General features: G+C 44.5%; 1 protein-coding gene across 1 annotated transcript in view; it reads left to right on the forward strand.

Moving 5' to 3' along the window:
- LOC124024756 (amyloid beta precursor protein binding family B member 2-like) overlaps window positions 1-1,198 on the forward strand; it is a 41,797-nt gene extending 40,599 nt beyond the window's left edge. Inside the window, 1 exon segment of the mRNA XM_046338538.1 lies at window positions 439-1,198. Within this exon segment, the coding sequence (XP_046194494.1) occupies window positions 439-603 (165 nt within the window). The 3' untranslated portion in view covers window positions 604-1,198.
- The last annotated feature ends 12,993 nt before the right edge of the window (window positions 1,199-14,191 follow it).

Consider the following 14,191-nt stretch of genomic DNA (forward strand, 5'->3'; position numbering starts at 1 on the left):
TCTCTCTCTCTGTCTCTCTCTCTCTCTCTCTCTCTCTCTGTCTCTCTCTCTCTCTCTCTGTCTCTCTCTGTCTCTCTCTCTCTCTCTGTCTCTCTCTGTCTCTCTCTCTCTCTCTCTGTCTCTCTCTCTGTCTCTCTCTCTCTCTGTCTCTCTCTCTCTCTGTCTCTCTCTCTGTCTCTCTCTCTGTCTCTCTCTCTGTCTCTCTCTCTCTCTCTCTCTCTCTCTCTCTCTCTCTCTCTCTCTCTCTCTCTGTCTCTCTCTCTCTCTCTCTCTCTCTCTCTCTCTCTCTCTCTCTCTCTCTCTCTCTCTCTGTCTCTCTCTCTCTCTCTCTCTCTCTCTCTCTCTCTCTCTCTCTCTCTCTCTCTCTCTCTCTCTCTCTCTCTCTCTCTCTCTCTCTCTCTCTCTCTCTCTCTCCCCACCCATCTCCCTCTCCTCTAGTTAAGGTATCAGAAGTGCCTGTTGGCTCACCCCCCCTCCCAGAGACCCCTCCCCTCCTGTGGCCGTGGCTCCTCCTCCCTGGGCAGCGGCGGTGTGAAGAGAGGAGTGCTGTCCCTCATCGACACCCTCAAACAGAAGGGACCACAGAGTAACCACAGAAACTAAACTAACATCGTGACCAGGACCGCACACCCCAGTAACTATGGGGAAAAAAACAACGCTGCACATTTTGCTAATCGTGAAAATCACTACTCGGTGATCACCTCAACACAGAACTGTCTACCAGTCGGTGATCACCTCAACACAGAACTGTCTACCAGTCGGTGATCACCTCAACACAGAACTGTCTACCAGCCGGTGATCACCTCAACACAGAACTGTCTACCAGTCGGTGATCACCTCAACACAGAACTGTCTACCAGTCGTGTTCAACTACGGTGATCACCTCAACACAGAGAGAGAGAGAGAGAGAGAAAATAATCAGGTTGGAGTGACCTCTACCCTCTGACCTGGTGACCCTTCCTGTCTGTACCTGTACCTCCAGCATGACCTGGGACACCTGCAGACACACCTGTAGACACAACCGACACACACCTGTAGAGGCACCTGTAGACACAACCTACACACACCTGTAGAGGCACCTGTAGACACAACCTACACACACCCGTAGAGGCACCTGTAGACACAACCTACACACACCTGTAGAGACACCTGTAGACACAACCTACACACACCTGTAGAGACACCTGTAGACACAACCTACACACACCTGTAGAGACACCTATAGACACAACCTACACACACCTGTAGAGACACCTGTAGACACAACCTACACACACCTGTAGAGACACCTGTAGACACAACCTACACACACCTGTAGAGACACCTGTAGACACAACCTACACACACCTGTAGAGACACCTGTAGACACAACCTACACACACCTGTAGAGACACCTGTAGACACAACCTACACACACCTGTAGAGACACCTGTAGACACAACCTACACACACCTGTAGAGACACCTGTAGACACAACCTACACACACCTGTAGAGGCACCTGTTGACACAACCTACACACACCTGTATACACCTGTTCATATCTACACCTGTATACACCTGTTCATATCTACACCTGTTCATATCTACACCTGTTCATATCTACACCTGTACACACCTGTTCATATCTACACCTGTTCATATCTACACCTGTATACACCTGTTCATATCTACACCTGTATACACCTGTTCATATCTACACCTGTTCATATCTACACCTGTATACACCTGTTCATATCTACACCTGTATACACCTGTATACACCTGTTCATATCTACACCTGTATACACCTGTATACACCTGTTCATATCTACACCTGTTCATATCTACACATGTATACACCTGTATACACCTGTTCATATCTACACCTGTATACACCTGTATACACCTGTTCATATCTACACCTGTTCATATCTACACCTGTATACACCTGGATACACCTGTTCATATCTACACCTGTATACACCTGTTCATATCTACACCTGTATACACCTGTATACACCTGTTCATATCTACACCTGTATACACCTGTTCATATCTACACCTGTATACACCTGTATACACCTGTTCACATCTACACCTGTATACACCTGTTCATATCTACACCTGTATACACCTGTTTATATCTACACCTGTATACACCTGTTCATATCTACACCTGTATACACATGTTCATATCTACACCTGTATACACCTGTTCATATCTACACCTGTATACACCTGTTCATACACCTGTATACACCTGTTCATATATACACCTGTTCATATCTACACCTGTATACACCTGTTCATATCTACACCTGTTCATATCTACACCTGTATACACCTGTTCATATCTGTACACCTGTTCATATCTACACCTGTACACACCTGTTCATATCTACACCTGTATACACCTGTTCATATCTACACCTGTATACACCTGTATACACCTGTTCATATCTACACCTGTTCATATCTACACCTGTTCATATCTACACCTGTTCATATCTACACCTGTTCATATCTACACCTGTATACACCTGTTCATATCTACACCTGTTCATATCTACACCTGTTCATATCTACACCTGTATACACCTGTTCATATCTACACCTGTATACACCTGTTCATATCTACACCTGTTCATATCTATCATAATCTACTGGTTTCTCTGAGTTCAACTCATCTCCATCTATCATAATCTACTAGTCTGGTCTAAACCACTTAGTGACCTTTCACCCAGAACAAGTTGCCTTGTCACTTCCTGTTTTCCTGAAACTACAGAATGCTGTTTCAGTGGAAGGAGGGATGAATGAGGAGAGGAGAAGAGGAGAGGAGAGGAGGAGATGAGAGGAGGAGAGGAGAGGAGGAGAGGAGAGGAGGAGATGAGAGGACAGGAGGAGATGAGAGAATGTTTTTATACTTTCAAAGATTTCTGTTGCCTTCCTTACTGACTCTTAAGGCCTTTTCTGGTTTGGGGAAAAAAAACCTTCCTCTCTAAGTAGGCAAACGGAAGACAGTCCTCCCCTCCTCGATAGCGTCCTTTTAGAGAGGAATCACACATGTATCAGTATATTATATTCACGTTTTATATTGTCACACAGTCCCTCCTCACAGATATAGCACCAAGCCTGTTTCCCAAACTGCACCCTATTCCCTACGTAGTACAGTACTTTGAGTACGCCCCCTCTAGACCCTGGTAGTGCATAATATAGGGAATAGTTTTCCATTTAGAACACAGAATAGTTTTCCATTTAGAACACAGAATATGGTTCCATTTAGAACACAGAATAGGGTTCCATTTAGAACACATCATAGGGTTCCACTTAGAACAGAGAATAGGGTTCCATTTAGAACACAGCATAGGGTTCCATTTAGAACACATCATAGGGTTCCACTTAGAACAGAAAATAGGGTTCCATTTAGAACACATCATAGGGTTCCATTTAGAACACAGCATAGGGTTCCATTTAGAACACAGCACAGGATTCCATTTAGAACACAGCATAGGGTTCCATTTAGAACACAGCATAGGATTCCATTTAGAACACAACCCATGTCTGAGACAGACACAAAAGCTTTATAACAGTTAGACCAGTAATAACATCAGGCTTGAGAACAGTTATAACATGTTATAGAACAACAGGCTTGAGAACAGTTATAACATGTTATAGAACAACAGGCTTGAGAACAGTTATAACATGTTATAGAACAACAGACTTGAGAACAGTTATAACATGTTATAGAACAACAGGCTTGAGAACAGTTATAACATGTTATAGAACAACAGGCTTGAGAACAGTTATAACATGTCATAGAACAACAGGCTTGAGAACAGTTATAACATGTTATTGAACACCAGGCTTGAGAACAGTTATAACATGTTATAGAACAACAGGCTTGAGAACAGTTATAACATGTTATAGAACAACAGGCTTGAGAACAGTTATAACATGTTATAGAACACCAGGCTTGAGAACAGTTATAGAACACCAGGCTTGAGAACAGTGATAACATGTTATAGAACAACAGTCCTAACATGTTATAGAACACCAGGCTTGAGAACAGTTAGAACAACAGGCTTGAGAACAGTTATAACATGTCATAGAACACCAGGCTTGAGAACAGTTATAGCATGTTATAGAACAACAGTTATAACATGTTATAGAACAACAGTCTTGAGAACAGTTATAACATGTTATAGAACAACAGGCTTGAGAACAGTTATAACATGTCATAGAACAACAGGCTTGAGAACAGTTATAACATGTCATAGAACAACAGGCTTGAGAACAGTTATAACATGTTATAGAACAACAGGCTTGAGAACAGTTATAACATGTTATAGAACACCAGGCTTGAGAACAGTTATAACATGTTATAGAACAACAGTCCTAACATGTTATAGAACACCAGGCTTGAGAACAGTTATAACATGTCATAGAACACCAGGCTTGAGAACAGTTATAACATGTTATAGAACAACAGTTATAACATGTTATAGAACAACAGGCTTGAGAACAGTTATAACATGTTATAGAACAACAGGCTTGAGAACAGTTATAACATGTCATAGAACAACAGGCTTGAGAACAGTTATAACATGTCATAGAACAACAGGCTTGAGAACAGTTATAACATGTTATAGAACACCAGGCTTGAGAACAGTTATAACATGTTATAGAGCAACAGTCCTAACATGTTATAGAACACCAGGCTTGAGAACAGTTAGAACAACAGGCTTGAGAACAGTTATAACATGTCATAGACATCAGGCTTGAGAACAGTTATAACATGTTATAGAACAACAGGCTTGAGAACAGTTATAGAACAACAGGCTTGAGAACAGTTATAACATGTTATAGAACAACAGGCTTGAGAACAGTTATAACATGTTATAGAACAACAGGCTTGAGAACAGTTATAACATGTTATAGAACAACAGGCTTGAGAACAATAGAACAACAGGCTTGAGAACAGTTATAACATGTTATAGAACAACAGGCTTGAGAACAGTTATAAAATGTTATAGAACAACAGGCTTGAGAACAGTTATAACATGTCATAGAACAACAGTTATAACATGTCATAGAACAACAGTTATAACATGTCATAGAACAACAGGCTTGAGAACAGTTATAACATGTCATAGAACAACAGGCTTGAGATGTTACAACAGGCTTGAGAACAGTTATAAAATGTTATAGAACAACAGGCTTGAGAACAGTTATAACATGTTATAGAACAACAGTTATAACATGTCATAGAACAGTTATAACATGTTATAGAACAACAGGCTTGAGAACAGTTATAACATGTCATAGAACAACAGTTATAACATGTCATAGAACAACAGGCTTGAGAACAGTTATAACATGTCATAGAACAACAGGCTTGAGAACAGTTATAGCATGTTATAGGACATGTTATAACATGTCATAGAACAACAGTTATAACATGTTATAGAACAACAGGCTTGAGAACAGTTATAGAACAACAGTTATAACATGTTATAGAACAACAGGCTTGAGAACAGTTATAACATGTCATAGAACAACAGTTATAACATGTCATAGAACAACAGTTATAACATGTCATAGAACAACAGGCTTGATTATAACATGTTATAGAACAACAGGCTTTATAACATGTCATAGAACAACAGGCTTGAGAACAGTTATAACATGTCATAGAACAACAGTTATAACATGTCATAGAACAACAGGCTTGAGAACAGTTATAACATGTTATAGAACAACAGGCTTGAGAACAGTTATAGAACATGTTATAACATGTCATAGAACAACAGGCTTGAGAACAGTTATAACATGTCATAGAACAACAGGCTTGAGAACAGTTATAAAATGTTATAGAACAACAGGCTTGAGAACAGTTATAACATGTCATAGAACAACAGTTATAACATGTCATAGAACAACAGTTATATAACATGTTATAGAACAACAGGCTTGAGAACAGTTATACATGTCATTATAACATGTTATAGAACAACAGTTATAACATGTTATAGAACAACAGGCTTATTAAACATGTCATAGAACAACAGGCTTGAGAACAGTTATAACATGTCATAGAACAACAGGCTTGAACAACAGGCTTGAAACAGTTATAACATGTCATAGAACAACAGGCTAACATGTCATAGAACAGGCTTATAACATGTCATAGAACAACAGTTATAACATGAACAGTTATAGAACAACAGGCTTGAGAACAGTTATAACATGTCATAGAACAACAGGCTTGAGAACAGTTATAACATGTCATAGAACAACAGTTATAACATGTCATAGGACAACAGGCTTGAGAACAGTTATAACATGTCATAGAACAACAGGCTTGAGAACAGTTATAACATGTTATAGAACAACAGGCTTGAGAACAGTTATAACATGTTGAGTCTCCATGTGTCGCCTCCCGTTTGAACAGTTATAGGACAACAGGCTTGAGAACAGTTATAACATGTCATAGAACAACAGTTATAACATGTCATAGAACAACAGGCTTGAGAACAGTTATAACATGTCATAGAACAACAGTTATAACATGTCATAGAACAACAGGCTTGAGAACAGTTATAACATGTTATAGAACAACAGGCTTGAGAACAGTTATAACATGTTGAGTCTCCATGTGTCGCCTTCCGTTTGAACAGTTATAGGACAACAGGCTTGAGAACAGTTATAACATGTTATAGAACCACAGGCTTGAGAACAGTTATAGGACAACAGGCTTGAGAACAGTTATAGGACAACAGGCTTGAGAACAGTTATAACATGTCATAGAACAACAGGCTTGAGAACAGTTATAACATGTTATAGAACAACAGGCTTGAGAACAGTTATAACATGTTGAGTCTCCATGTGTCGCCTTCCGTTTGAACAGTTATAGGACAACAGGCTTGAGAACAGTTATAACATGTTATAGAACAACAGGCTTGAGAACAGTTATAACATGTTATAGGACACCAGGCTTGAGAACAGTTATAGGACAACAGGCTTGAGAACAGTTATAACATGTTATAGAACAACAGGCTTGAGAACAGTCATAGAACAACAGGCTTGAGAACAGTTATAACATGTTATAGAACCACAGGCTTGAGAACAGTCATAGAACAACAGGCTTGAGAACAGTTATAACATGGCATAGAACACCAGGCTTGAGAACAGTCATAGAACAACAGGCTTGAGAACAGTTATAGAACAACAGGCTTGAGAACAGTTATAACATGTTATAGGACAACAGGCTTGAGAACAGTTATAACATGTCATAGAACAACAGGCTTGAGAACAGTTATAACATGTTATAGAACCACAGGCTTGAGAACAGTTATAACATGTTATAGAACCACAGGCTTGAGAACAGTTATAGGACAACAGGCTTGAGAACAGTTATAACATGTTATAGAACCACAGTCTTGAGAACAGTTATAGAACAACAGGCTTGAGAACAGTTATAACATGTCATAGAACAACAGGCTTGAGAACAGTTATAACATGTTGAGTCTCCATGTGTCGCCTTCCGTTTGAACAGTTATAGAACAACAGGCTTGAGAACAGTTATATGACAACAGGCTTGAGAACAGTTATAACATGTCATAGAACAACAGGCTTGAGAACAGTTATAACATGTTATAGAACCACAGGCTTGAGAACAGTTATAACATGTCATAGAACAACAGGCTTGAGAACAGTTATAACATGTTATAGAACCACAGGCTTGAGAACAGTTATAACATGTCATAGAACAACAGGCTTGAGAACAGTTATAACATGTCATAGAACAACAGGCTTGAGAACAGTTATAACATGTTGAGTCTCCATGTGTCGCCTCCCGTTTGAACAGTTATAGGACAACAGGCTTGAGAACAGTTATAACATGTCATAGAACAACAGTTATAACATGTCATAGAACAACAGGCTTGAGAACAGTTATAACATGTCATAGAACAACAGTTATAACATGTCATAGAACAACAGGCTTGAGAACAGTTATAACATGTTATAGAACAACAGGCTTGAGAACAGTTATAACATGTTGAGTCTCCATGTGTCGCCTTCCGTTTGAACAGTTATAGGACAACAGGCTTGAGAACAGTTATAACATGTTATAGAACCACAGGCTTGAGAACAGTTATAGGACAACAGGCTTGAGAACAGTTATAGGACAACAGGCTTGAGAACAGTTATAACATGTCATAGAACAACAGGCTTGAGAACAGTTATAACATGTTATAGAACAACAGGCTTGAGAACAGTTATAACATGTTGAGTCTCCATGTGTCGCCTTCCGTTTGAACAGTTATAGGACAACAGGCTTGAGAACAGTTATAACATGTTATAGAACAACAGGCTTGAGAACAGTTATAACATGTTATAGGACACCAGGCTTGAGAACAGTTATAGGACAACAGGCTTGAGAACAGTTATAACATGTTATAGAACAACAGGCTTGAGAACAGTCATAGAACAACAGGCTTGAGAACAGTTATAACATGTTATAGAACCACAGGCTTGAGAACAGTCATAGAACAACAGGCTTGAGAACAGTTATAACATGGCATAGAACACCAGGCTTGAGAACAGTCATAGAACAACAGGCTTGAGAACAGTTATAGAACAACAGGCTTGAGAACAGTTATAACATGTTATAGGACAACAGGCTTGAGAACAGTTATAACATGTCATAGAACAACAGGCTTGAGAACAGTTATAACATGTTATAGAACCACAGGCTTGAGAACAGTTATAACATGTTATAGAACCACAGGCTTGAGAACAGTTATAGGACAACAGGCTTGAGAACAGTTATAACATGTCATAGAACAACAGGCTTGAGAACAGTTATAACATGTTGAGTCTCCATGTGTCGCCTTCCGTTTGAACAGTTATAGGACAACAGGCTTGAGAACAGTTATAGGACAACAGGCTTGAGAACAGTTATAACATGTCATAGAACAACAGGCTTGAGAACAGTTATAACATGTTATAGAACCACAGGCTTGAGAACAGTTATAACATGTCATAGAACAACAGGCTTGAGAACAGTTATAACATGTTATAGAACCACAGGCTTGAGAACAGTTATAACATGTCATAGAACAACAGGCTTGAGAACAGTTATAACATGTCATAGAACAACAGGCTTGAGAACAGTTATAACATGTTATAGAACAACAGGCTTGAGAACAGTTATAACATGTTATAGAACCACAGGCTTGAGAACAGTTATAGGACAACAGGCTTGAGAACAGTTATAACATGTCATAGAACAACAGGCTTGAGAACAGTTATAACATGTTGAGTCTCCATGTGTCGCCTCCCGTTTGCTCCTCACTGGTTTATCACCATATCAATTTAACCTGTATGAATAAACTGCTTATTAAAACAGGCCTCAGACTCCTGTGGTGTGTGTGTGTGTGTGTGTGTGTGTGTGTGTGTGTGTGTGTGTGTGTGTGTGTGTGTGTGTGTGTGTGTGTGTGTGTGTGTGTGTGTGTGTGTGTGTGTGTGTGTGTGTGTGTGTCTCTGTACTGGTGCTGGAGAAAGAGAGGAGGAGGAGGAGGAGAGATTTGATGTGGTTGGACGGTGATACGAGAAGGGGGAGGGAGAGATCTACTGTTACTCCCCAGGGAGGTGAGGCGGGGGAGGAGAGGGGAGGGAGAGAACTACTGTTACTCCCAGGGAGGTGAGGCTGGGGGAGGAGAGGGGAGGGAGAGGACTACTGACCGTTACTCCCTAGGGAGGTGAGGCTGGGGGAGGAGAGGAGAGGGAGAGAACTACTGTTACTCCCCAGGGAGGTGAGGCTGGGGGAGGAGAGGGGAGGGAGAGGACTACTGTTACTCCCCAGGGAGGTGAGGCTGGGGGAGGAGAGGGGAGGGAGAGAACTACTGTTACTCCCAGGGAGGTGATGCTGGGGGAGGAGAGGAGAGGGGAGGGAGAGAGGTTACTCCCCAGGGAGCTGATGCTGGGGGAGGAGAGGGAGGGGAGGGAGAGAACTACTGTTACTCCCCAGGGAGGTGAGGCTGGGGGAGGAGAGGAGAGGAGAGGGAGAGATCTACTGTTACTCCCCAGGGAGGTGATGCTGGGGAGGAGAGGGGAGGGAGAGAACTACTGTTACTCCCCAGGGAGGTGAGGCTGGGGGAGGAGAGGGGAGGGAGAGGACTACTGACCGTTACTCCCTAGGGAGGTGAGGCTGGGGGAGGAGAGGAGAGGGAGAGAACTACTGTTACTCCCCAGGGAGGTGAGGCTGGGGGAGGAGAGGGAGGAGAGGACTACTGTTACTCCCCAGGGAGGTGAGGCTGGGGGAGGAGAGGGGAGGGAGAGAACTACTGTTACTCCCCAGGGAGGTGATGCTGGGGGAGGAGAGGAGAGGGGGGGAGGGAGAGAACTACTGTTACTCCCCAGGGAGCTGATGCTGGGGGAGGAGAGGGGAGGGAGGGAGAGAACTACTGTTACTCCCCAGGGAGGTGAGGCTGGGGGAGGAGAGGAGAGGAGAGGGAGAGATCTACTGTTACTCCCCAGGGAGGTGATGCTGGGGAGGAGAGGGGAGGGAGAGAACTACTGTTACTCCCCAGGGAGGTGAGGCTGGGGGAGGAGAGGAGAGGGAGAGAACTACTGTTACTCCCCAGGGAGGTGAGGCTGGGGGAGGAGAGGAGAGGGAGAGATCTACTGTTACTCCCCAGGGAGGTGATGCTGGGGGAGGAGAGGAGAGGGAGAGATCTACTGTTACTCCCCAGGGAGGTGAGGCTGGGGAGGAGAGGGGAGGGAGAGAACTACTGTTACTCCCCAGGGAGGTGAGGCTGGGGAGGAGAGGGGAGGGAGAGATCTACTGTTACTCCCCAGGGAGGTGAGGCGGGGGAAGGAGAGGGGAGGGAGAGAGGAGAGGAGAGAACTACTGTTACTCCCCAGGGAGGTGAGGCTGGGGGAGGAGATGGGAGGGAGAGAACTACTGTTACTCCCCAGGGAGGTGAGGCTGGGGGAGGAGAGGGGAGGGAGAGAACTACTGTTACTCCCCAGGGAGGTGAGGCTGGGGGAGGAGAGGGGAGGGAGAGGACTACTGACTGTTACTCCCCAGGGAGGTGAGGCTGGGGGAGGAGAGGAGAGGAGAGGGAGAGAACTACTGTTACTCCCCAGGGAGGTGAGGCTGGGGGAGGAGAGGGGAGGGAGAGAACTACTGTTACTCCCCAGGGAGGTGAGGCTGGGGGAGGAGAGGAGAGGGAGAGAACTACTGTTACTCCCCAGGGAGGTGAGGCTGGGGGAGGAGAGGAGAGGAGAGGGGAGGGAGAAAACTACTGTTACTCCCCAGGGAGGTGAGGCTGGGGGAGGAGAGGGGAGGGAGAGGACTACTGTTACTCCCCAGGGAGGTGAGGCTGGGGGAGGAGAGGGGAGGGAGAGAACTACTGTTACTCCCCAGGGAGGTGAGGCTGGGGGAGGAGAGGGAGGGAGAGGACTACTGACTGTTACTCCCTAGGGAGGTGAGGCTGGGGGAGGAGAGGAGAGGGAGAGAACTACTGTTACTCCCCAGGGAGGTGAGGCTGGGGGAGGAGAGGGAGGGAGAGGACTACTGTTACTCCCCAGGGAGGTGAGGCTGGGGGAGGAGAAGGGAGGGAGAGAACTACTGTTACTCCCCAGGGAGGTGAGGCTGGGGGAGGAGAGAGGGAGAGAGGAGAGGGAGAGAACTACTGTTACTCCCCAGGGAGGTGAGGCTGGGGGAGGAGAGGAGAGGGAGAGAACTACTGTTACTCCCCAGGGAGGTGAGGCTGGGGGAGGAGATAGGGAGAGAGGAGAGGGGAGAGAACTACTGTTACTCCCCAGGGAGGTGAGGCTGGGGGAGGAGAGGAGAGGGAGGGAGAGGACTACTGTTACTCCCCAGGGAGGTGAGGCTGGGGGAGGAGAGGAGAGGGGAGGGAGAGAACTACTGTTACTCCCCAGGGAGGTGAGGCTGGGGGGGGAGAGGGGCAGGAGAGGGGAGAGCTTTAACTCTATTAGTACTGTTAGTTCTAACAGTTTTAACTCTTAGTTCTAGTTCTAACAGTTTAACTCTATTAGTTCTAGTTCTAACAGTTTTAACTCTATTAGTTCTAGTTCTAACAGTTTTAACTCTATTAGTTCTAGTTCTAACAGTTTTAACTCTATTAGTTCTAGTTCTAACAGTTTTAACTCTATTAGTTCTAACAGTTTTAACTCTATTAGTTCTAGTTCTAACAGTTTGAACTCTATTAGTTCTAGTTCAGTTTTAACTCTATTAGTTCTAGTTCTAACCGTTTTAATTCTATTAGTTCTAGTTCTAACAGTTCTAACTATATTAGTTCTAGTTCTAACAGTTTTAACTCTATTGGGTGGGGTCAGCCTGGGAGAGAGAGATGGGTGGGGTCAGCCTGGGAGAGAGAGACGGTTGGGTGGGGTCAGCCTGGGAGGGAGAGATGGTTGGGTGGGGTCAGCCTGGGAGAGAGAGAGAGATGGGTGGGGTCAGCCTGGGAGAGAGAGAGATGGGTGGGGTCAGCCTGGGAGAGAGAGATGGTTGGGTGGGGTCAGCCTGGGAGAGAGAGAGAGAGGTGGGTGGGGTCAGCCTTGGAGAGAGAGAGAGGTGGGTGGGGTCAGCCTGGGAGAGAGAGAGGTGGGTGGGGTCAGCCTGGGAGAGAGAGAGGTGGGTGGGTGGGGTCAGCCTAGGAGAGAGAGAGAGAGGTGGGTGGGGTCAGCCTGGGAGAGAGAGAGAGAGATGGGTGGGTGGGGTCAGTCTGGGTGAGAGAGAGGTGGGTGGGGTCAGCCTGGGAGAGAGAGAGAGAGGTGGGTGGGGTCAGCCTGGGAGAGAGAGAGAGAGAGAGGTGGGTGTGGTCAGCCTGGGTGAGAGAAAGAGAGGTGGGTGGGGTCAGCCTGGGAGAGAGAGAGAGAGGTGGGTGGGGTCAGCCTGGGAGAGAGAAAGCGAAATTGTGGCTTGTAAGTATGTTGTAATTTAAGTTGTAATCGGAGAAAGATGGAGGAGAGGAAGGGAGGGAAGGAGGAGGAGGAGGAGGTGTAGAGAGGAAGAGAGGAACGGGAGAGAACAAATTGTGGCTAAGTATGTTGTAATTTAAGTTGTAATAGGAGAAAAATAGAAGGGAGGGAGGAGGAGGATGGAGGGAGGGAAAAAGGAGAGGGAGGGAGGGAGGACAGGGATGGAGGGAGGGAGGGAAGGAGGAGGAGGGGATGGAGGGAACTGTATTGTATTGAGGGATAGAGGGAGAGTGAGGGAGAGAGAGAGAGAGAGTGAGGGATAGAGAGAGAGAGTGAGGGATAGAGAGAGAGAGTGAGGGATAGAGAGAGAGAGTGAGGGATAGAGAGAGAGAGTGAGGGAGAGAGAGAGAGAGAGAGAGAGAGAGAGAGAGAGAGAGAGACAGAGACAGAGAGAGAGAGAGAGAGAGAGAGAGAGAGAGAGAGAGAGAGAGAGAGAGAGAGAGAGAGAGAGAGAGAGAGAGAGAGAGAGAGAGAGAGAGAGAGAGAGAGAGAGAGAGAGAGAGAGAGAGAGAGAGAGAGAGAGAGAGACAGATGAGTGATGAAATGTTTCTCCATCTCTATTGGGCCATTAAAACAGAGAGAGAGAGAGAGAGAGAGACAGATGAGTGATGAAATGTTTCTCCATCTCTATTGGGCCATTAAAACAGAGAGAGAGAGAGAGAGAGAGAGAGAGAGAGAGAGAGAGAGAGAGAGAGAGAGAGAGAGAGAGAGAGAGAGAGAGAGAGAGAGAGAGAGAGAGAGAGAGAGAGAGAGAGAGAGAGAGAGAGATGAGTGATGAAATGTTTCTCCATCTCTATTGGGCCATTAAAACAGAGAGACAATAATACACTTGTTGTCTTCTCATTCACTCTGCCTCCTTTCTCTCTCTATCTTATCTTTCTCTTTCATGTGGGTGGTTTATCAAGTATCCTGTTTCATAAATGTAAACCATACAGGGCCTTCAGGGAGTCTTCATACCCCTGGAATTGTTCCAGCCTGATTTCAAAACGGATTCATTTTCACACAATACCCCATTATGACAAAAGTCAAAATATGTTTTCAGAATTTTTGTTGGGGGAAAATGCATTGAAAATGAAATACAGAAATATCTCATTTACACAATTATTCACACTCCTTTGCTACGACTGTCCTAATTGAGCTCAGGTGCATCCAATTGTCTTTGATCATCTTTTGAGACGTCACTAGAACTTGATTGGA

Source organism: Oncorhynchus gorbuscha, unplaced genomic scaffold, assembly GCF_021184085.1.
Source record: "Oncorhynchus gorbuscha isolate QuinsamMale2020 ecotype Even-year unplaced genomic scaffold, OgorEven_v1.0 Un_scaffold_1995, whole genome shotgun sequence".
Lineage (NCBI taxonomy): Eukaryota > Metazoa > Chordata > Actinopteri > Salmoniformes > Salmonidae > Oncorhynchus > Oncorhynchus gorbuscha.